Source organism: Crotalus tigris, unplaced genomic scaffold (genome assembly GCF_016545835.1).
Source record: "Crotalus tigris isolate CLP2741 ecotype Arizona unplaced genomic scaffold, ASM1654583v1 scf7180000018700.580195, whole genome shotgun sequence".
Taxonomy (NCBI): Eukaryota; Metazoa; Chordata; class Lepidosauria; order Squamata; family Viperidae; genus Crotalus; species Crotalus tigris.
The window spans coordinates 137043-162717 of record NW_024097154.1 but is presented as its reverse complement, the minus strand read 5'-3'; the positions used below and the strand labels follow the sequence as shown (position 1 = coordinate 162717).

At 35.8% G+C, this 25675-nt stretch overlaps 1 protein-coding gene across 1 annotated transcript in view; it reads left to right on the top strand.

Annotated features, from left to right (window-relative positions):
• Positions 1–25675, top strand: part of ANGPT1 (angiopoietin 1) — a 129429-nt gene that overhangs the window by 95774 nt on the left and 7980 nt on the right. Inside the window, exons 7-8 of the mRNA XM_039355615.1 lie at positions 8125–8294; positions 22491–22621. Of these exons, the coding sequence (XP_039211549.1) occupies positions 8125–8294; positions 22491–22621 (301 nt within the window). The remainder of the gene's footprint in view (positions 1–8124; positions 8295–22490; positions 22622–25675) is intronic.

The window sequence follows — 25675 nt, the reverse complement described above, 5'->3', positions numbered from 1 at the left end:
TGGACATGAGACCACCAGGAAAATGGTCTCGACTGGCTAGATCAGTGGTTCTCAACCTTTTTAATGCCATGACCCCCAACCGGTTGTAAGTCGAGGACTACCCAACTGGTCGTAAGTCAAGGACTACCCAACCAGTCGTAAGTCGAGGACTTTCCCTGCCCGGAAGCACCGCGCATGCGTGGTGCCACCCCCTGCGCCAGCCGAGGCGTAGCTGGCAAGGGGCAGCGACGTGCAGGGCGACCACTGGCTGGGCCACCAGCTGGCCCAGCCCAAGGGAGGTAAGATACCTGCAGGGCCCCATGTGCGCCAGCAACCCTCCCTGTGCCCGCCGGCCTCCCACCTCCCACCCCGGCCCTCTTTTACTTACATTTTTAGTAGTTGCTCAGCAGGGAGGGGTGGAAGCCTCCAGACAGCTCGCCTTTGCTGCAGACAACTTGCAGCACCATTTGCAGAATGGGAGTTTTGGCAGGCTCAGCAGGGCAGAGATAGCCTGGACAATTCCTATTGGCTTTTGAAAGCCAATAGAATAAAAGGGAGTAGCAAAGCTAAGGAAAAGGAGAAAAAATGGTGGACTGCGTTGTTTGGCGACCCCCGTGAAATGGTCGTTTGACCCCAAATGGGGTCGCGACCCACAGATTGAGAACCGCTGGGCTAGATTAAAGCATAAAAAACAAAATCCCTGCAAATCAATGGCAAACTGCGTTCACATTGCTGCCAAGAAAATGATATAGATATGTCTCTGTAATTGCCTGTAGCTGAGCTCAAATCAAGTCATTTTCTGTGTTTAACATCATGTAAGCTGAGATGTCTTCTAAAATCCTTCCCACATGTATATTTGATTGAAGTATCCTAATTCTAGTATTTTTATAACTACATCAGAATCAACAATAGTTGAGAGCAGTTGCTAATCTGGGACTCTCATCTCTAATATGAACAAAGTAACTGGTCTCATTATATAGCAGCTGGTGGCATCTAGTTATCTATATCACTCTCAGAATCTAAGCAGGAATCCAATCACAAATAGGATAGAACACCAATAGAAAATCTTACAGTTTATACATTTATTAATCCAATTTATATAGCCAACCATCTCACCCAAGGTAATGCTGGGTGGTGCACAATCATAGATAAAATGTGAGAATATAAAAATAGCAAATACAAATAGAAAAGACCACAATAATAAATATCCTAAAAAACTGGAAATCAAATAATTGAAGGAAATAGAAATGCCCCCCTCAACAATGAAGGCATCTAGCTAGGTCTCAGATTCCATAATTTACACTGGATTTTTTTAAAAAATATACTCCAGAAAAATCAGTAGCAAACTGTTTCTGTATTGTCTGTCTGTCTATTTATCATCCATCTATCATCTTTCTTTCCCTCTCTTTTTATCACTATCTTCCATTTATATGACCACCCATCTCACATGAAACGACTCTGGGCAGTATACAACAATTAAATAAATCAATGAATAGATTTAAAATAATTTAAAACAGTCATTATTAATAGCAATAGCACTTAGACTTATATACCACTTCATAGTCTTTACAGTTCTCTCTAAGCCAGGGATGTCAAACTGGCAGCCCACAGGCCAGATGCATCATAGCAAAACTGCGCCTACCCCATTGCCGGCAATGGCAAAAAAGTTGCGATACATCGCGACACATCCATGTGACATTGCAAGTTTAACATCCCTGCTCTAAGCAGTTTACCAAGTCAGCATATTACCCCCAGCAATCTGAGTTCTCATTTTACTTGGAAGGATAGAAGGCTGAGTCTACCTTGAGCCAGTCAGAATTGAACATTTGGCAGTGGGCAGACTTAGCATGCAAAACTGCATTCTAACCACTGTGCTACCAGTGGTCTTTAAAATATAATCTATCAGGTACAGGAGAGAGTAAATTAAGCACAATGACAGAACCATCTTAGAATATCCCTGGTCCTTGGAGAACTCCAGGCCTTAATATAAAACCAGGTCTTGAGGGACCTATGGAATATTAACATGCCTATGTAATCACCAGGAATTAGTACTTTTAGCTGGCTTTACCTTCCTCAATTCCCATTTATCATATGAGGGGAGAAGAATCATGCAAAACTGTAAAAATTACAGTTCTAGTTCATGTTTCCTGTCTGGTTTACCTGGAGTCCCAATTGAAGGACTACCTGTATATATGAAGTCCTTTAGTTTTCAAAGAGCTATGCAATTATTGTACAGCATTTCTGCTAATACTTTGTTGTTGTTGTTAATTGCGAAGTCGTGTCCGACCCATCGCGACCCCATGGACAACGTTTCTCCAGGTCTTCCTGTCCTCTACCATTTCCTGGAGTCCATTTAAGTTCACACCTACTGCTTCAGTGACTCTGCTAATACTTACTATATCCATTTCTACTGTTGTTCCAAGTCTTTAAGTTAGTTAGCCAGTTCAATGTAGCAAGTGACATATTTTCAAATGTTGATATTTGTATAGATATATCAGGATGCCCTTTTATACAAAAAAAAACCCCACCCCTAAATTCATTTCTGAATGAATTAACAAAAGAAAAATTTCAGAAGTAGAGGGCTGGATAAAGTATTCCCACTGTTGGCACTCAAATCTGGGAAGATGTTACTTTCCTTCCTGAATTAATTAAATGCTGTGGCTTTTAGGCGCTGAGTTTTCATTTAAGGAATGCAGTCTTAATTGTTCCGGTTTTATGATTTTTTTCTGGAGTTTCATGTAGTTAACAAAGAATTATTGCAACACCCAGAAGTAAATCATGTCTCAGAAGATATAAAATGATAATTAAAAAATCTGCTTAAGGAAGCATCTTTAGCTTTACTTAATGTATTTTATTTATTTACCATTTTAGCAGTTAGTAATATTTAATATGAGAACCAGCCTCCCGGCCAGAGTCTTAGCTTCTCCATTATTTGTGATGGATACCCCCACCCAGTAGTTGCACTCTGCTATTCGTAGGCTTACAGAGAGAAAACTTCAGCTTGCAAAATCTTATTTCATTCACTGTGATTATCCACTCTTACTTCCCTTTACACTTTCATGCCTACCAGTTTATCAGGAAACTGAAAGGGTTTTTTTAATCATCCTATTTGAAATACTCATATAGACAAGGCTAGCACAAGAGCAGTATATGGAGATATATGTTCATCTTTCACTCTATGGATAGCTACAAAGAACCAACACTAGATGGAATCAAAGAAAGAGCTGGCACCAGGGTCTGATGAAAGTTGGGAAGTACGGAAATTGTTGAATAGACTGTGAATGGGTACAACAATATCCAGAGACACTCTGAACAAATGGGGCTATCCAGTGGCTTTTGCTCTATGAGATTGTGGTGATATGCAGACAACAACACATATGTATACCTGCCCTTTATGTCCTGATCAGTATATACTTAAGGACCTCATGGCAGTGCAAAAGAATACAATTGATGTTGCTATTTTCTGGGCAAGATCTGTTTAATTTATATATATCTTGTTTTTTATATATATATATAAACTGTGATGCTTCTGACATGAATAAAAATAATAATCTCTACTCCCATTGATATTAGTGAAAGACAGACAGGAGGAATAGGAATTGTAATAGTAATAGTGATCAGCTGTTTGGAGACACTGATAATATTTATCAGCCACAAAACATCCTTTTCTTCCATGTTCAGAACTAGAACAAACGGCCTTGACGCAACAGCTGCAGTTTCTAAGATCAGAAATCATAATTCAGAGGCAGGGTAAGAATAGCTGTCACTCTTTTACTTTTTTTCCCAGTTCATGTTGTCCCTTTTTCAATTTGTGATCTTTTTAAATGACATGAAAGAGAGGGAGAGGGAAATCTCTTCAATAATTGTAATTTTCCATGCAATTTGCCCAGCATGTATAATCCCAGCAAAGAGTTCTCTGTAATATAATGCAGTTTGGTGTCTTTTCGCCCAGCATGTGATTTTCTGGCTGCTGTTCCCTCATAAAGAGGGGTCCACAGGATATAATAATAATAAAAAAAGTCGAGATAGAGGCCTCAGCATTATATTTGAAGCTCTGACTGTTTTTAGATGTATCTCACACACATAATGAAATTTAAAAAGAAACAGGCAGAACTTTGATTGGACATTGTGACCATTATCTTATTGTTTTGGACTGTCATACACACATTCAATTATTTCCTCCTAATATAATGTTAGTTTGCATGCTTTGCTGTATCACATATGTTTTCCAGGAGCAAATTGCATCTTAAAAGCTAAATGGCATGTTCCTTGATATATATTTCTGTATAAATTTATAGAATGTAAAGTGGGCAAAGCTGCATTAAAATGCACATTGAACAAATCCTTTTCAGAAAGGATTTATCAGAATGCTTACATTTCTGATAAATTTACATTTATCAGAAATGTAAACACTGTAGTTCCTTTCTACTTACCTCTTACAGGGAACCTAAAGTAACCATGTACATTTGTGTTTAATTATTTTATAATTTGCTTTCTGCTACTGCATTTATAGTTTAATAGCCTTCCTTAGCCCGAGCTTGCTCTGCTTAGAGCACATAGTCCTATCTAGAATCATATTCTCCCTCTGTAAATGTTGCTGGATAACATCTGTTTTGGAAATTGTGTTGACATGTGGTTATATATCTTTTGATTGCCTGCCCTTCGGCATTTTAACTGGACCACAGAAATGTGTTTTAAATCACCCCACATGATGGCCTCCCCTAATCAGAAAGGAGAAAAGAGTTGTTCTTTGCAAAAAAAAAAAAAAGTTAGCTGATTAATATGGTTATCCCTTTTCCATTACATTTGGTATAAACTTTGTTGGATTACTGATGAAATGCAAGGATCAGTTTACTACATTTAACTAGATCCAGGTCACAAGGCATCCCAAATCTGCCTCAAATCTTTATATTCTTGTATAGAACAAGAACAAATTTGTAGGTGTGTATCATTCTTTATTACTGATGCAGACATTACACTGTCAGAAAAGCTGGGACCTCTAAGAATTTGATGATTTATGAGGCATTTATCACTGTATTTAAATTCCATCTGACAACAATCCTGTTTCCAAGGTTATCTGCCAGAGGGGTAGGGGAGAGTGTCAAAAAATCCAAATGATGGCTTTAATAGTATGATTAATGCCCTGCCCCTTTTTCTTTACATAATTATAATTTTTATTAAAACTTTTTATTAAAACTTTAAAGAGGAAATAAAAATTATTGCAAATTAATATGAAGTAAGAAAGAAAAAAGAAATAAGATAAAAGCAAAAGTGCAAGAAAAAAGATTGAAGAAAAATAGAAAAGAAAGAATATATATATATTCTTCACAAGCAGTTGTATCTACAAATTTACTTTACCTCTCTAAACTCCTTATCCAGCACCCTAAAAAGTTACATCTCCTATTTAATATATAATAGAAGAAAAAAGTTATTCAATACATAGGAAGTTATCATGTTAATGTTAAATAACAGCATATAATATTAATTAAATATGTATGAGTTCAAACTGAATCTGGGGTTTTGGCTTGTTTGTTTTGTCTGTGTTTTATCTATCTTGGACCTGCTTACTTTGGGGAGTGTTATGTTCAAAATGATAAATGTTGCCAAATCTCTGCTTTATATGAATCCTTCTGTTTTTGACTGCTGAAAAACAACAGAACAGATTAACAGAGTTGGAAGGGACCTTGAAAGTCTTCTAGTCCAACTTCCTGCTCAAGCAGGAGATCCTATATCATTTCAGACAAATGATTGTCCAATGTCTTCTTAGAAGTCTCCAGTGATGGAGCACCCACAACTTCTGAATGCAAGCTGTTCCATGGGTTAATTATTCTCACTGTCAGGAAATTTCTCCTTAGTTCTAGGTTGCTTCTCTCCTTGATTAGTTTCTACCCATAGCTTCTCGTCTTGCCTTTTGGTACTTTGGAAAATAGGTTGACCCCCACTTCTTTTTGGCAGCCCCTCAAATATTGGAACATTGCTATCATATCAACCCTAGTCCTTCATTTCACTAGACTAGACATACCCAATTTCTGCAACTGTTTGGCTTCCAGCCTCATAATCATCTTTGTTGCTCTTCTTTTCCAGAGAGTGCAGAATCAAATTAGATTTCACTTGTGGCTTCCTTCTTTGTAGGACTAACTGTGCAGAGGTAACAAGAGGTTGGGCTAACAGTTGACTGTAAGTTCTTGGAAAACTGACCCTCACACAACTGGGGCAGTAAAAGAATCCAATCAGTCAGTGCTATGTTGCAATGCAGAGTTTTCTAGCTAGGTTGTCTTCTGATGCAAGGAAGATGAAACTATCAGCCAAATTATCTCCTCTATCTCTTTTTCTATTTCTTAAGGAAGTAATGTGTCTGAAAAAGTGAGTTAAGGTTTATAGTCTATATTGTTTTTATTCTACAAGGCTTTTATGATTAATATCTGTGTGTATTTCCATATCTTTATTTTGGGCTATTTGATTGTGTGGATATTTTCCTCCTCCTCCTCCTCCTCCTCCTCCTCCTCCTCTATAATTTCTTTATAAAAATAGTTACAGTTGGACTTATTTGAAATAACTTTTTAAAAGTGGGATATTAACGGTGAATTAAGCAATTAATGCCCCATAATATATCAACTGACCTCCCCCTCCAAAAAGCAGTTCTATCATTTCCATCTAAAGCTTGAGGGTCCTCTTACTTATTCTCAGAAGATAGGCTTTCCTGAGGTAGGGGTGAGAGGTTAGGACTGACTTATTAGTGGTTTCATTCAATGGTTTTGAAACATATCCATAAGATATGCTATATCTGGTTTCAATTTCATTTTCTTTTCCATTAAAAACCTCAGAGCTTCCTATGAACATTATCAGATGAGGAAAATGAAGTAAGAGAGAGAACTGTTTAATGATACTGGAGGAACGTGGTTCAAAAAGGATATCCTTACACATTTTGCCAGATTTAATAAAACACTTTTGTACCCTTCATAGCATTTTCTTTCCATTGTTAACATCAACTCTGCAAAATGTTAGTCCTGACACTGCTGAGATAATGCTGGATTCTTTCTATTGGTGACCCATGTCCCTAGTTTTCTTGTTGTTTGAGTTACTTTGATTCTGATTTTGTTAACAAGGAGATGCTTGATTGGCCCTAAACAGTTCCTGCAAAGCAGCTGAATCAAAGAGTAGCCTTTCAGTTTACTATCTGGTTCTTATTTGCTTTAGATTGGAACTTCTATTAAAACAATCATGGTTATGAGATATTATGTGATATTGTGCTAGCAAGACAGCAATTTTTTTTTCTTCTGTGATGAAGAAAAGAAATACGGTATATAAATATTAAATTTTCCTATGCTCTAATTCCTAAAAACACATCCAATGAGATATCTTTCTTCCAAGATATTTAGCATCTTTAACAGCTTTGTCATTCCAATTCAACAATCAGGCACAAGATATAAGTTGAAATGAAGGATCATATCATATACCAGACAATTCTTCTGTCATATTTCTAGGTATTTCTGTCATTTATTTTTATATTTTTAAATAACATCCAGATCAAGGAAATAACCTGTAATTTGCTTTTCTTAAAATCATTGAGACTTGTTAATTGTGATTGAATTACATCATTAATGTCTTAGGGACTAAAGCTTGAAAATGCACCCTGTATACTGTATGATATCCTTTAATTATTGGGCAACAAATATATCTTTGAGAAAACATTTAAAAAGAAGATTAGTTAGGAAAAGGAATGTCTTCATCAGTAGCCCTTCTTCCTTTTTTCCCCTAGCAATTACTTACAATGTCTGTATCTAACCAAAAGAGCAAAGAAAAATATGGTCATTGTCATGATCTTCATCAAATTATCGAAATAGAATTGGCATAAATTATAAATCAATAATTTAAGACATCAAGAACATTTTGCACATGTGTTTAGAAAGATTATTACATACTTATGAAAGTTGATTTTCCCAAAAGTGACAGTCAGCGTCTGTCCTTCCATTTCCAATTACTTTTCTGTGGCTGGAATGAGGTAAGTTGTAATACATACAATAACAACTAAACAGATTGAAGAAGACTGTGAACATTTATTGTCGAATGAAAATTTCTATGGTGTATGTTGCACAAATATAAGCAGGGATGATGAAACTCACTTCTTCATTTTTTTCCTCCTAGGGTTTTGGTAGTCCCTCTGGTGAATATTGGCTGGGCAATGAATTTATCTTTGCAATAACCACCAGTCAAAAACATTACTCTCTAAGAATTGAACTAATGGATTGGGAAGGAAGTCGGGCTTATTCACAATATGATAGATTTTACATAGGAAATGAAAAACAGAATTACAGGTGAGTGCATATGTTATTTTACTTTTATGAATGCCTTTTTAAATATGCATGTAACTGATCAGTTGGAAACCTCCTGGAATCATGAAAGTAAAACTTGAATTTTGTTTTCAATAGTTGGAGTATGAGATCTTATATGAATCTCATTCAGACTATTCAATATTGTTTATTCTGATTGTGTTCATGTACATCCGGGTAAATAAATAAGATGCTCATATTAATTTCTTAATTGCTGGCTGTGGAATTCTGGGAGTTGAAGTCCACATGCCTTAAAATTGTCAAGGTTGAGAAACACTGATCTATTGGATCTATCCATTTGCATGCATTCCTTTAACAGCATATTCCCATGTTATATCTCTAGCTTTCTAATTATATTTCTTAGAGTGCATTTTGAATCAATTTTTTTTGGCAATCAGTAAATGTTCTTAGATTACTGAGCGTAAGATACTTTTGTGATACTTTATTTGTATTAATTAAGAAATATGTTTAGAGGTTGTACTATGCTAGAAAGACTAGTAGACTAGATGTCTGTGTCTATATTTAGTAAATAAGAAAATAGCAGAGTTGGAAGGGACCTTGGAGGTCTTATAGTCCACCCCCTGCTCAAGCAGGAAACCCTATACCATTTCAGACAAATGGTTGTCTAATCTTTTCTTTAAAACTTCCAGTATTGGAGTATCCACAACTTCTGGAGGCAAGTTGTTCCATTGAATAATTGTTCTAATTTTCCAGAAATAAAGTTGAAGACCTTTAATATTATACTCCCTTCTCAACTTAAGGTTTTCAATTCTTCTTGGCTTGGTTTTAAGTTTAATTTCTCAGTGTGTATTTAACTTTCTATTTGTCTAGTTTTATTTTTCTCTCTCTTCCATCTTTCACCCTATTCCTTTCTCTTTTTCTCTTAGTATTTGAAACAATTATTTCCAAAAGATTGGACATACAAGGCTAGCTAGTGAAATATATTTGTCAATGCTCCTGGCATCTTCTTCCATACACAACAGCATTTCCAATTATCAAATAAAGGAAGAAATAGAAGAAAGATGCAGTCACAGCATCTTCTCAGTTTTACAGCAACAGTTACTAATTAAAGGTGTAGGGGAGATGAGGATAGAGTTGGGGATAGCTGTTGTGATTCCAAAAACACCAAGAGCAGTACAGAATGTACAGATTTGGCTTAAGGTTTGACTAAGCTAGCTATTCAAACTTGGCTCAAAGTAATGCACATTTTGCAAACAGCAGGAGAATACTGTTGGGGTGTTTTGATCATGAAAAAAACTCTGTGGTATCACATAAAACCCTGAAGATGAACATTTTCCCAGGATGGAAATAGCAGATTGAGAGCATAAATAAAGGTTAAGTTATTATTTTTCATTTAAAAGATAGTGATCTAATAAAGATAGTCAGAGTTCTCAGTTCTTACTCTGGCCAAGTTCTGTATCTTATTGGACCACAGAGTTTAATAGTCTTTGCATACTGGTTTATGTTTTCTTTCAGCCCAGTTTATTATTTAATATAATTTCAAAGTTATGGATGACTTTCAGTGATTAAGAGTAGGTGTGCCACAAACAAAGATAGAAGTACTGCAGCCCTCAATAGCAGACAATATTCCTGGTCTTGTCAAATTTTGTCATGATTAGAACGAGGCAGGTCCAAGGAAAGATTTATTCACAGTTTAACACTCAAACACCTTATCTAACATAGAGAAGTTTTCAAGTTCTATCACTGTCATCTTGAGTTCAAGCACACAAGTCTTTGATTTCAAATTTTGGCTTTATTCCTTTATTCAATGTGTATCACAGCTTGAAGTTAGAAAAAAAAAGATGTGATGGTGACATATGCCTCTTAGTACACCTTAGTAAGGTGTAATTTTCATGCCAATTGCAGTTTCCTCTTATGAATGTGGATTTCTATGGGCATCTTATTAGCTACTGTGGGGAAGGAATGAAAGACTAGATAGGCTTCTGGTCAGACCTAGCATGCTTCTTCATGTATTGTTATAGAAAATTGTTGCCATTCATCACTGATAATAATGGACTATGTGTATAAATGCATTGAGGTACTGAAATGCAATATCATATATTCCCACAAGATCAAATCAGACTCAGAGAAATTTTAGATAATCAGAAGTGCAACTCACTATGATTCAAATCCACACATACCTATCACACTAATTCAGGGTAAGCAACATTATGAATAATACAAAAAATGAAGTAAAAACTAGTGGGTTAAAGTAATTAAGACACAAGATAAGAAAAATAAATGGAACTATACCTAAATCAGGTTTACACAAACATAGTTGCTCTTCATATATTTTCTAATCCTAGAAACTATTTGTGCTTCTATTATATCCATCTATGACTTCATATCTTGCTTTACACTCTTTGAAACTCTCTGTTCCTTTTCTCATTTATTGAAGTCTACCCAACCACAAATTTCTTTGTTTTCTTCAGCCTCTGAATCCATTCATTCTTCCTTCATATTTTGCTTTTACAATTTACAACTTCTATTCATTATATGACCAGACCACCTCAAGGCATGTCTTTTTACTGGTCACCCACTTTATTATTATTCAGCACCCATTCTTTCTTGGCTATCTCTCCATTTACTATGCAAGTTTCCTAACTTATTTCCATGTTTCTTCTAGAATATTTAGCTCTCATGTCTATGTATCAAAGAGGCAGAAGCATGCACATTTATACAGCTGGTTTTGTTTATTTTGGCAAATATTATACCTCATAACATACAATCATTTCCCAAACACCATTTATACATCATAACATCTCTGTATCCATTTCCTCAATTTTAATTTTTTTATCAAAGTATGCAGATTTATATACCTACTCTTCTTTCATCTTTGTATAGCTTGCAAATATTTGGTCCATTTTCTCCCTCAAACACAATTGCCTTGGTCTTTAATATACTTGTTTTCAGATCCATACATCTTGTTGCATCCCACCATCTAACATTCATTACAAATTATTTCAGTTTTAGCCACTGCTAAAATTCACTTACTTTCACATCCATTTCATTGTCACTACAAACATTCATTATACACTTCAAGATGTAATCTGTGATTTCCACTAGGTTTTTCCATAGATACTGCAGCATCTCTGCTAACATTAAAGTCACTATTGGTGAGATTGATACATTGTATCAAGTGTGTCCTAAGTACAACCAAAGGCTAGTCTTAGCTCTTGTTTACAACACAGTCTGTCAGCAGTTCCAAGAAGATTCCACAGCCATTTGCACTATTCAGTTGATCCTGAGGGCACAGATGACCTCCAAGTGGCCTCAATGACTGTCAGAAAGAGTACTAATGACTAGATGACTACAAGAAATATAAATCCTTCCATTCTCCACTATTCAGTCAAAACTGAAGAAGCAAAACAACTTCAAGGAAAAAACAAGAAAGCCCAGTTGCCTTTTGAATAAAGCAGCCTTGGGCCAATCAAAGTTTAGTTTTACCCCTAGCAAATACACATCTTTCCCTGCAAGTGAGAATCTCTAACCTAAAGACTACCACAAAAGCCAACAAATCAGTGAAGAATATACATATTCAGAAAACACACATACTCAGGATGCAATCCTATCCATGCATTTATATATTCAAATATGTACATAGCAGGAACAGAAAGAGAGGAAATGTCTATGAAATCCTTAGCAATATGCAAATTTATTTGTCTTGGGAAGTTGACTTTTAGCCAGTTAGCTCTTTTCATTTTATTAATATACCAATGATGGTTTTCAAGACAGTACTATAGGAAATGGTCACCGGCATATGAATATGAATTCCCCTTGCCAAACATAGAAGGCTACAGAAGATGGTGAAGAACTAAAGACAGAAGGTCAATACCATAGATTAGACTCTATTATTGCCTTATATTTTACCAATGTTTGTTTCTCCTCTTTGAGTTCCATTGGTTTTCAGCTGTTTTATTCTGAATATATCTCAGGAGGAATGGCCTATTTGTGTGCATTCACCCAGCCAAATGAAAGCCTTTTCCATGATGATGAAATGATTAATTACAATAATGGTTCTGCATCCAATTTTCTGTTAACAAAGGCACAAACACAACCAGGGTGCACAGCTAATGTAATTCAAACACCACCATTTCTATCAGGAACAAAAATAGCCATCCAAGCAACTGGTTTCCAAGTTAGTTTGGGCATTTGTTCAAAGAATACTAAAATAGAAGGATGAAAACAAAATAAAACAAAATGAAATAGGGTTGTGGAAGATAGGAAAAAAATATATATTGAGTGCCTTTTTTGCACTTGAGTCTCCTCACTGGTTAAAGAACACCGTTCCAACATTTCATTACAATCACTGATGTAAGAATTCAGAGTCTACAAACTAATCCATTGCATCTGAAAAAATATGGAAAATCATCTTTCATACTGTTCTATAACACCCTATAGAAAGTTTGGATTCAGCCTGGATCACTCCCAACTGGTGACTTCAGAATGTTCTGTTTATTCTCTATGCTGTTTGTATTTCTTTCTTTCTACTACATCTTATTAGTCTAAGAATCTCTGATTTGGTGCAGTAATGCTGAACACATGTACATTAAGAAATATCCTCACTTTTCAAAACCATACAATTATGAAGTGTTTTTTTTTTTCTGGGAAGTCAAGATCCCAACTAAAGTATACAAAGTATCCAAGAGCTCACCAAAATGTTTGATAATATATGGCATTTGCTCAATTACATGGGGTGGATGTTTGTATTGGATGGATATAGTCTTTTACGTTTCTGCACAGGAAATATAGAGTATGACATGTCTATGAATCTATATAAGTTTGTGGTATAAAGATTGATACAGTTTTAGATCATAGACAAATACACATTTGTTATTCCATTGGCCAGACTGAATCCTCAGATAGATTTATTGGGAAATCGAGGAAGAGGGAGAGAAGGATATGCAATCATACAAATAAATTTGTTTCAGGAATGGCTTAGGTTTAATTTTGATTTTTCTTATGTGTTTGTCTCAAAATAGTTTGGCCAAAACAGTTTTTTACATTAAAGATCTCTTTGAATTAATTGCCCCAGCCAAAATATAAAGTTGTCCATTGATTCTCCAAGCAAAATGCATATGGATCACTTGTAAAATAGAGTGATTGAGAAAAATATAAGGGAAAATAGGCAGGAAGAAGCAATTATGCCTATGTGAAGCAACTGCAGTGAGTTTGCATTGCAATGACACAATACTGCCTTCATCACTTTGGCTACAGTGATGGATGCTGAGTATACTTCAGCATTGTGAATATTATACAGCCATTCTGAAATTAATTATTACCTGATTATATTGATACTTTGTCTAGTCCAGTACTTTTCAATCTGATTGAGAATGCCTTCTGTGTGGTTTTTTTGTGTTTGTGGAAAAGAACGGAGTTTTGTGGACTATTGATCTGGCACTACCAATATCAGTATGGATAGCTGATTAGTTGCTGCTACCTGCTGCTTAAGATGTTTGGTTATTGAGTTTGACATGGTAGCTCTGGGTAGCCTTGTCTCCTCTTTTTTCCTCCAAGGAGAAAAACTTTGATTATGGAGGCAACGAAATCTCTGGACTGCATCTACCTATGAAAGTTTAAGTTCCCTTGGTCAAATTTCTGAGATACATTTTCTTTTGTACACATTTGTTTTGAAATCCCATTTTTTTGTGTTGAAACAAGTTGATTCATTAAAGCTGTATATCTCCTTTGGAAGAAGATTGAAACAGTTTTAAGAGATGTTTTTGGGAGAGGCAATTGGAATTTAACCGACCTAAATTAGATCCTGCAACATTATCCTGGGACACGTATGTTTTCCTTCATTCGGAATTTAACCAACTCAGATATTTCCAACAGAATATCCAAATGAGGCTGTTGTGTTGTGAGATCAGAAGAAAATTGTGTCTTTTTTGTTTCATGCCCAGCCCTTGTGATGATTAAAAGAAATCCACAAAATGAGCAGAATCAAAGCATTCTTTATGCTCCTTTCCCAAAAAATATCTCATCCTTCAATTTAACAGCAGTAACAATTCCTGCCTACCTATTTCTTAATTCTGTTTCAATTGGGAAATCATAATTCTGAACTGCAGGTTTTTATAGGCTTGTTTCCCTGATATATAAGAGAAGAAATAGCATTCTGGACTCAGGCTGAGCCCTTTTGACCCGGTCAGTGTGGCACCATCTAAGAGCCTGGAGTATAAATAGATGACAGTGAGTGAACCTTTCACTCATATCTGGCTCTGTCGCCACAACTGACGCCATGGGAGCAGAAATATGTTTAACAGGCTGTTTGTGTTTTTCTAACAGGGGTCTTAGTGTCACATAATTCATCCTGGCACTTTTTTTTAAAACCACAATGTCCTTAGAAAGCAGAAGGATTCCAAGGCAATATTTATTTGTTTCAAATAGCTATAAACATTTCCAGGAACAGTACATGTCTTGATTGTCTTGCCCTGATTAACTAAATCTTAGAAGTTCACTGCTGGTTAAGGAAATACGATCCTGGATTGAAAAGTGATAAACAATGATAATTAGCATTCCTTACATTTTTAAAAATCATATATGAATATCCTATAGCTTGGTTAGGGTAATTAGATGTGTACCTTACATGTTTTGATGCTCTTTGATAATTTAAATTATAGTCTGCACAAATCATGGCTTGATTCTGACACTAGAGCTAGATCAACACAACCTCTATTTTTCACATGAACAAACATGGCTTTATGTATAATCATGGATGGATACATATAGATGGAATAGGTCTGATTGCTTGAGGTACTGCTTGCAAAATATCTGAGTTGGCATGTCCTGAATTTCTTAAATTAAATAAAATTGTCACTTAGGACCTCATAGTTGATCCTCTCTGTAGCAATGTCTGCCCTCTGGAACAAGCTCCCCCCCCCCAAGAATAAGATGGCCTTCATTTTGTTGTTGCTTAATTGAAAAGTCCTCTCATCTCTATTATTAATATGTCTTGGGAAAATTGCTTTGGAGTTGGAAAGAATATGTGGTGGGATTCAAATATGTGAATAACTGGTTCTCTGTGTAGATGCCGCTTCTGGAAATCCATTCTAGGAATGGGCAACAAAAAATTAGCTACTGGTCTGCCAAAGTGGTGTGAACCAGCTGGTGTGAATCCCACCACTATATGTGCTGCCTAATTGTTAAATGTTTAATGATAAAATCTGAATCAACATCTAATGAAGCTTATTCCATCTATGAATAAAAAAAAGAATAAAAACTGATAGAAGAGAATATTTGCAGCCAGGGTTGAACTGTGGGTTTCTTGGTGCTCCCTGAACATGGTTGTTTTCTTGCAGATGTTCCATTACCAAACTAGGTCATGTTTACTGTTTAGTGGGACAGTGTGTGTTTTCAAAATGAAACATTCTAAATGTCTTAATTCACAGGGTAATGTGTCATATATAAGTAAGCCATTCCTGTGTGAATTTAGTTATGTTGCCATTATGAATATACTAAAGGGGGCATGATGGGGTAAATTTACCTCCCTCAGTGCAGGCATGCAACTTGGGCATCCTCCTGGACTCACAGCTAAATTTGGAACAACATCTATCGGCTGTGGCCAGGGGGACCTTTGCACAGGTTCGCCTGGTGCACCAGTTGCAGCCTTATTTGGATCGGGAGGCTCTACTCACGGTTACTCATGCCCTTGTCACCTCAAGACTGGATTACTGTAATGCACTCTATATGGGGCTACCTTTGAAGAGCGTTCGGAGGCTGCAGTTGGTTCAGAATGCAGCCGCGAGAGCGATTGTGGGTGCACCAAGGTACACCCACGTGTCACCTATACTCCGCGAGCTGCACTGGCTCCCTGTGGGTCTCTGGATGCAATTCAAGGTTATCACCTTTAAACCCCTTCATGGCTTAGGACCAGGTTACTTACAGGACCGCATACTGCCGCATAGTTCCCAGAGACCGGTGAGGTCCCACAGATTGGGCCTCCTTCAGGTCCCATCGGCCAGACAATGTCGGCTGGCGGGCCTTCGGGGAAGGGTCTTTTCTGTGGTGGCTCCGATGTGGTGGAATCAACTTACCCCCGAGATTCGAACTACTCCCACCTTGCCAGCCTTTAAGAAAGCCATTAAAACTCTCCTGTTCCGGCAGGCCTGGGGTTGATGTCCCCGGGGGGGGTGGGATACGATTGGGACATGCTGTATGAATGTACTTATTTTTATTTTTATATTTATTGTTTTAATTTTGTACGCCGCCCTGAGTCCCTAGGGATTGGGCAGCATATAAATTTTATTAATAAAATAAATAAATAAATAAATAAATAAATGGCTCAGCAGTTAAATATACTGAGCTTGTCAGCTGGAAAGCTGATAGCCCAGGTTCAAGACAACAGGGTGAATTCCTATTACTTGCTCCAGCTCCTGCCCACCTAGCAGTTCGAAAACATGCAAATGGGAGTAGATAAATAGGTACCACTTTGGTGGGAAGGTAACACTATTCCATGTGCTTCAGTATATAGTCATGATGGCAATGTGAACATGGAAATGTCTTTGGACAATGCTGGCTCCCTTGGTTAAGAAACAGAAATGAGCCCTGCTTCCTAGAATTGGACGTGACTGAACAAAGGAAACTTTTACCTATGAATATACTATATGCTGTTAGTTTGGCCATTGCTACATATTGTCCAATTTTGCTCTCTCTAAAAGAAAGATATAATTATTTTTGCCATTAAGGCTATATTTGGATTTCCTTATTTTATGTATTCAGTGCTTACATTCACCATTTCTGATAGAGTATTTCAGATTGTCATGATGGAGTGTGTAATAGCTGATTTAAAAAACCCTAATCTATTAACCAGATAGCATACACCATTGAACTCTGCTTTTGCATAAAGTAGGAATGAAAATGGCAAAGGAGAATGAACGATAGTCCTATTTTTCCTTTTGGGATATTGGCACATACACACAGTAACCCAGTTCTTGAAGTAGATGCTGTCAAATCTTGAAATGCACAAGTAGCAACAACATGTTTTGTCTCTTTGTCATTTCACATTAAACTCATTTACTTCTCCTTTATACTTCATTCTGCCTGCTGGCAGCCATAATTTCAAAACATTCCATCTGCACTGCAGCCAATTTCTGGAGCATAATTTGAAAGAGGTTATTAAATCATTAACACTAGAGAATTCAAAACCAAAATGTGTGATGGTCCAGAGAGAAGTTATTGTAAAGCACATGATCTTCTTAGGATGGAAAATTTCAATAATGTAAACAGGTATAAGAGAAGGTCACAATTTTTTTTAGCAATGCTTTTAAAACCCCGTCTACCTATCTTGGTTGTATGTATACAATATTAATGCATTTATTAGGTTTTAGTTATTTTTATTAATAAAAGGACTTAATTAATAGTTCATAAAATATTGCAGGCAATTGTTAGATGGAAGGCAAATATAACTTAATATTATGGTAAATAATACTAGGGATGTGTGAACCTTAATAGACAACTTGACTCCAAAGAATTGGAACTAATTCATCTCATAAACAAAATATTTAAATCAGTTTAATGCAAGGTATCAGACTGAGTCATGTGCTTTTTGGAATCATTCAATGCCAATTCAGAGACTCACATGGACTTCCTAGATTTTGCAGAGCTTTAAAATATATAATCTCAGATATAACACAGTTCATTTTAGAAACACAGAGAGGCAGATTTATTTGTGTGTAACATTAGCAGAATTGCAAAAAGAATTTTCATCTAGATGCTAACATATGTTCCATTTTCTGATAATACCTAGGGGTTTGACTTCCATTTGAAATTCAAAAATCCTCTGACCTCTTTCTCACTCAAAACTGATGCCGGGGTTTTGATCCTCAATGTTCAATGGAATACAACATCATAAAAATAGAAGCCTCTACTCAGTCCCTTAGGATCCTCAATCCTCAAGATGTGTTTTAAAGTAGGTTTTCAGAACCTGTTGCATACATAGTTGGAATTTTTTCTCCCATTTTAAGCTGTGATTGAAGTTTTGTTAGCAGAAGAGAAGAATTGGCTTCAAACTATGTATTATTCCGCATATATTACATCAGTGAGAATGATAGCATTTTAGTTTACATTGTGCAAAAAGTAGAGATTTATACACATTCTGTATACAAGTAAGACAACAAATATGAAATCTACATTTTACATGCTCAGTTGCTAATTCATCCTTGTGGAATATCTACTCATTCCTCCTAATATTCCAGAAGTTAATGAAGATGAGATCCTTGCATTGTTTGGACTTTGATCAGTTCATGTTTGTTTTAATGTAATTGTATTTATTCTAGATTTTTAAAATTAATTTATACTTATAGTTCTTGTTCTTTGTTACCTAAAATAATATGAATCTTGATCTGGTAGGAGAGAAATGGAGTAAATAAATGAATATGGTACTCAATAGAGAAACTTGAGTAGCCACGTTAGCCACCTAGAAAATGCCTATAAAGCAGAAGAAAATACCATAAGCAAACATGACTTATTTTTACAGCAAATGATACTAAGAAATATAATGCTTCTGCTACTGGAGATAATATATATATTCTATCCTTTGATAGTAGCTAGCAATACCTTTGTTCTTAATAAATTTATCTCATTTACTTCTAGTAAAAATGTAGTGGCTATAACTATTTATACAACTGATGATCTAGTTCAGCTTTGGTCCTGTTGATGTATCAAACCTTCAACCAATGCTTTACTCCATCCATTGCTTTTATTTTTAAGAAACCTCAATCATTTGTCATAGTATTTTGTATTGTATCCCAGCATTCTTCATTATCCTCATTATTTTGGTTAGGGGAAGACTAAAATGTGGTGTTGGAGATAACATTGATGTTGTGTGAAATGGAGACAGAAGTATCACTACTATTAGTTCACAAATTAGATGTAGGAGATGACCAGAAAAAGCCAGGGGGAAGGGTCAAACACATCATTAGACATGAGTTCCTTTGCACCTACAAGAGATCTAAGTCCTGCCCATCTTGAATTCCTTTGACTCTTACCTACTGCCAATTTGCTTTGGCCATTAGTAGTTCAAATTCTTGTAGAGAGCTTAAGCTTTTAATAAATCTTTGTGCTCATTTGAACTGTTTGGATTTTCTGATTTTCCTGGGACTTGACAGTAGCATTTGTTTTGTGCAAATACAGTTTGTGGGAATATGAAACAATAGGGATGTAATATATAGGAATATATTCCAAGAATAGAAAGTAAAATAGATGACCTTTATGGGAATATGCATGAACCACTATTAGGCAAAAAGAACTGAAGTCCAGGCAACAATATAACATTGGATATTGCTGCAGCAAATGCCTGCTTGATTCACTGGAATTGAGGAGGAATAATACAATCAGCCTTGCACAATTTTGTTATTACAGCCAAACTCAACAGAACTTTTTTTAGCCCTCCTGTGGAGATGATTTCCTCATCTGCTTTAGCTAGTGGAGCTGACACCAAGCAAAAATTCATCATTTTTAGTGGATTTTACATCCAAATTTTTGAACTTTGGTGCTGGAGAAGACTCTTGAGAATACCACGGGCAACCAAGAAAGCAAATAAATGGATCATTGAACAAATAAACTCAGAGTTCTCAGTCAAGGCACAATTTATTCTACTTTAAACACATTATGCAAAGACGTAGCTCTCCAAAGAAGGCTGTAATGCTGGGAAAGATAGAAGGAAAGAGAAGAAGAGGATAATCAGCAGCAAGACGGATGGACTCATTTATAGTGGTGATGGGGCTTCACTACTGGAAGAGCTGAAGGACTAGTTTAAGGACAGATCATCATGGAGAAAAATCTATCTACTATATATGATTGCTAAGAGTCAACAACCTCCTGATAACATAGAATCAATTAATCAACATCAAGAGTCAGAAGATCTGAAACTGAACAATGCACACACCCAATGTTCCATCCAAAATTCTAAGAATTTCATTCCTATCAATAAAGAATATTTATAGCTCAGGGCAAACCCCATTCCTCACTAGCAGGGATGGTATTATTTAGTTTGGGAAATGAAACATCTACAAGAAAACAACCAAGCTCAGAGAGCACCCATTTTCATTCCTGCTAAATAGGTTTCTTGTTTTAATGGTATTAGGAAAAACAGCCTCCTTCTCCAATCCATTTTTTGAACCTTTTTTCCCCTGCAGCTACATTAATTTAAATGATTTTCATTAAGAAAGAGAAATACGATAGCCAACATTTTATCAAGTAGTAACTGCAATATAAATCTCACATATTAGTATAGTCTCTTCCTTTCAGAATTTGTATTATGGGGTTTTTCAAAGATACTGTTACTTAAAAAATATAATGTGCAGCATTTTTCCACTTGAGCATCTTTTGAAACTGGTCTATTTAAATAAGAAGAGTGCCAATGTCAACACTGCAATATAAATATAAGATTGAGCATCACAGGTCATTTGTACCCAGTTTTCCATCTTTCCAAGAAATCATCTAAACTTGGTGTCCTTTGAATAAACATCTGATACATGGCTTGCTGACAATATTACACAAAGAATGCAAGCTCAGTTGTATGATGATGATATCAAGTTACATACAACTGACCTACTCCCACAAACACCGATAATCCTACAGTTCTGATGATCCTTATTATTATGACCATTCTCACCAATTTGGTCCTAAGAATGGCCAAATTACTTGAGAAAGTTTAACATATCCCAACTTAAAAAACAAACAAACCACTCACTAGACTTTTATCTAATACCTTCATAGTGGCATAATCTATCCAAATTTGATTAACTGATGTCAAAAAGTCAGGTTCCATTCTTTTATGCTGACATCGGCTTCTGTAAGTCTAGCATGGGTGATGTACTGACGATCTGTGACAGTTTAAAATAAGCTTGGAGATACCATATCTCAAAGTCATTTTTCTCTCAGCACTATTCCATAGGCATTTATTTTCCTCTTTGGGTGGGTGGGGGAAACCAAGATAATTTACCAAAATAAGCCATCAATGTCCAAACCACTAAATCTAGAAAGCTTTAATCTCAATTTAGTTTGTTTATGTTTAATTTAAAATGCATAAAGACAGGCAAAAAGCTTTAGAATATATAGCTCCTAAACTCATTTGTATATTGCCTTAGAAACCAGTATCTAATTGGCACTGCTAACTGTGCCTTACAAAGTTTAGATGTTTTCATAACCAGTATTTTTTCCAGGATATCACACAATTAGCTGATTGGCCACATTCTTTCTAACACACACACACACACACTCAAATGAGAAACAATGTTTAGCTCTTTAAAAAGACACATGTCAAAATATCACAGATCGTGCTCTTAAGCATAAATAGGCAATATGTTACTTTCAGTGCCATCTGACATATTTATCTGAAATGAGAATTATCTAAATAATCTTCTTCTAAATTGAGTAGAGCACTAAGAGCTCACAATTTTTCTGCAGAATCTATTGGAAAACTCTATCCTGGAATTGCCATAGAATTAGACATTCTAATCCAGGGGTTCTCAACCTTGGCAACTTTAAGACTTCTGGACTTCAAATCTCAGAATTCCTGGGAGTTGAAGTCCACAAGTCTTAAAGTTGCCAAGGTTGAGAACCCCTGTTTAAATCTAATAGACTATCTTGAATGAAAGCAAGCAAAAGAAACTGGTGACTCCCAGTGCACCACAACTGATTATTTATTGCCATATACAGATGAACTGGTTGTACAGCTAGAGTTTAAGTGCAAATTTTAAGAAGGAAAGAAAAAGTGAACTGGAGATTGTTGATCCATATTCTATATGGGGCAGGATGCAAATATCTGTTGTTGTATTTAGAAAAATCCTTTCCTTCAGGAAGGTAATCCAAGATATTTTCGCTTACCTGCTAGAAAAGATTCCATCGTCCAGTCAGCATCATTTCTGAGATTTTGTATTTGTCATTCTATATCTTTTTCTTACTCTTTTTAATTAACCTGCATTGTTCATATACTTTAAATAGCATAATTATTAATAACTGAGTGTTGAGGCCATCTTGCCCTCCATGCTAATTTCACTTGAAGGAAAGGAATCAGAGAAATAAATCTTAGCAACATGCCAGAGAATCACTTCTCTGGTTCTCGGATTTCTGAAATTTCCTTGGTCTGTTTTCTTGAAGCCCCAAGTCAGGGTCAGTTTTTAAATAACTGTACTTGATAATATCTCCCCTCTCTTAACCTCCTCTCTTTTTCTCTCTTAGGCTGTATCTCAAGGGTCATTCTGGAACAGCAGGGAAACAAAGCAGTCTGATATTACACGGTGCTGACTTTAGTACCAAAGATGCTGACAATGACAATTGTATGTGCAAATGTGCTCTTATGCTAACAGGAGGTAAGCATCCAGTTACGGAATCATACATAGTGTTTTGGTGAAATGACAGGGAGGAACAGAACATGATTACACTATTTCTGAATGATTGTAGATCTTATTTTTCAAGGGATTTCAGTAAAGTTTTAACATGGAAAATCCCAAGCTTTCTCTGTTACTAAATTTTGTACCCTTGGCTTTCTTCACTCCATGAGTAAAAATACACACTTAAGGGATCAAATGAAATAATCAGCATAATAAACTTGTCTCTTTGGGCTTTTTCAGACTAGAAAGTCTGATCAATCACCCAGAGAAAGTCAGAATGATGAAAATATATGCAACAGATAACACCAAAATCAGTAGCTGTATAATTCACACCTCCCAGTGAAAGAGCTGAAAAACATACTGAGGCAGTAAGAAAGAATTTCTCAGTTATACTGAGAATAAGATTTTTTAAAAATCCAAATCTTCTTATTTTCAAGGCAAGATAGCTGTTGATAAATTGCAAAGCAAATTTTGGAATAGCATTAGTTTATCTTTTGGATCCTAAATGTGCAAATGTTCCTGGTTGAGTATTAATTGAGTTTGATTGGATTGTAAAAACTGAGTTAGAATACTATGTATGTTTATATTTTTACCATATGCATTTTCCTATGAGATAGAAATTTAAACACTTGTCAATGATCAGACTTAAAAAGATGTATTGAAATAGCTTGGTCCCCAAACCAGTTGTGAATATAACTTAATAAAACAATTCATCTTAGAAATAATTGTATTCTGGACAGTAAAGTTCCTTATCAGACTTTCTGTTGGTCTTGGCAATCCATGTAGACAGCTCATTCATTATAAATTATATTAAAAATATACATGTGTTCTGTAGCTATCTTTGATAGACTGGATGGAATTCTGTAGTTTCTCTGAGAAATGCAGAATATATATGGCAAATAACAGCATGTATGAATGGAGCTGCTGACTAAAATAATCAGGGTTAACAACATTACATATACACATTGCATTTCTTGTTTAATTTGACATAAAGCAGTTTCTTGTAGGGAAATTAAATCTCCTTTTGACTAAATTCTGCGTTGCAACTAGGGATAGAACTTCAAAGTGTTGCGTATTTCTCTCTGTCTCTCTGTCTCTCTCTCTGTCTCTCTGTCTCTCTCTCTGTCTCTCTGTCTCTCTGTCTCTGTCTCTCTCTCTCTCTCTCTCTCTCTCTCTCTCTCTCTCACACACACACACACACACACACACAAAGAGGCGAGCATAACAACATGAATCCTGTAGATATTTCTTTTTCAGAGGTAAGTTAGGGATCTGTTTTGCATTTATATAGAAAAATATTCCCAGAATCATTTGTGGATTACTTACTTACATTTGAATAGAATCAACAAACATCAACAACTTATTGATGGGAAAAGATTCATATATATAAAAAGACATCCTATTACTTATTTTCTTGAGCGTATAAGTCACTCATGTGTGTGAACTGGATCACTCAGATCAGAAATAATAAATGGCCTCAAAGATCTGACAAAAGGAAACCTACTTAATCAAAGTAGTCAGTCATGAGCTCTAAAATCTACAGTCTAGTAGATTGTTCCTACAGGCATAATTTAGGTAGACTGTCATCCCATCCTGTGTTGGAATTTCTAGAGTTTAATTTGACTGGTTAAGAAAAATCTCACTAAATCTTTCATGGTATGATTGATTTTGTAAAGTAGATTAGTAATAGATACTACCTACTAATCCATACTTTTGGCAGTGTAAGTGGATCCAAGAGCTTCTTATGTAGACTTAACTCTGAAAAAGAAACAAACAAACAAGAAAGAGGATTAGTTTTTTTTTCTTTCTTGTTCAGCTTTGTCTTAAATTTCTACAAGATTACATTCTTGTTACAGTTAACCACCAGTTGATCTTCTTTCTTTTTTGTTGGTTATTAGCCCCTAAGGTACAATTTTGTTACCAAATATGGATCAACTGCATCAAAATAGCAGAATGCCAGAATATATCTGGCACTAATTCTTCCCCAAAGATTTTGTTATGAAGTGTTACTTTAGGAGTGAAGATCGTCAAAGTTTTGTAAATATGTAAAATATGCAAAAGAGGGCTAAAATAATAATCCAGTGGATTCAAACAGAAGAGTATAACCCCTAAAGTTATGGGTTAATTGTTGTTACTAATATTCCCAGTGTTTAAAAACAATGACTCTTTTTCTCCTGATACTGAAGTAGGCATAGCAGAAATAAATTCAAAGCTTCTTCAATGAATTTGTCCATCATCTCCAAAGACTAGATAGGAAATCCAGAATTTAAAGTTTATATTTTAATTAGAAAAATACCGTATTTTCCGGCGTATAAGATGACTTTCTAAAGCATGGAAATCGGCGCCGAAGTCGGGGGTCGTCTTATACGCCGAGTCGTCTTATACACCAGAAATTACGGTAGTTTCTGGCGTTTAAGATGACTTTCTAGGCATAGAAATCAGCGCCGAAGTCGGGGGTCGTCTTATACGCCGAGTTGTCCTATACGCCGGAATATACGGTAACAGTATCTAACCATTTTAGTTTGGGAAAAAATGTTATTTGATGGAGTCAAAAAAAATCTGACAGCATTCTGCTAATGATGTGCAATGAACTTGTTTGTTTTTTACCTCCTCTGCAGACCACTCTAATTATATCCTGTGTTTGCACAGTAACCTGGCTTTAAAACTTAACTAAATTGGCAGCTAACATCCTTCTCCTTTAGGGAGTCAGAAAATAAAATTCTTCAGCTTTAATGTCACCAATATGAACCTTAAAATTTGGTCTCATAAATAGGATTTTTGAAAGAGTAGCAATAGCGTTTTCTCCCACGTAAAATTGGAAGTGTCTTGGTGATGTTTCGACGAAGTCACATTCGTCATCTTCAGGCTGGTGCTTTCGGCTTCGTGCTACTAGGAGCAGTGTGTGGTTGTAGCTGTTTCCTCCTTTTAACTGCCAGTGGGGGTATGAACTGATTGGATGAGAGCTTGGCTGTGTTCTGATTGGATGGAACCAATCAGAACACACCTCCATCCAATCAGAACACAGCATTACAC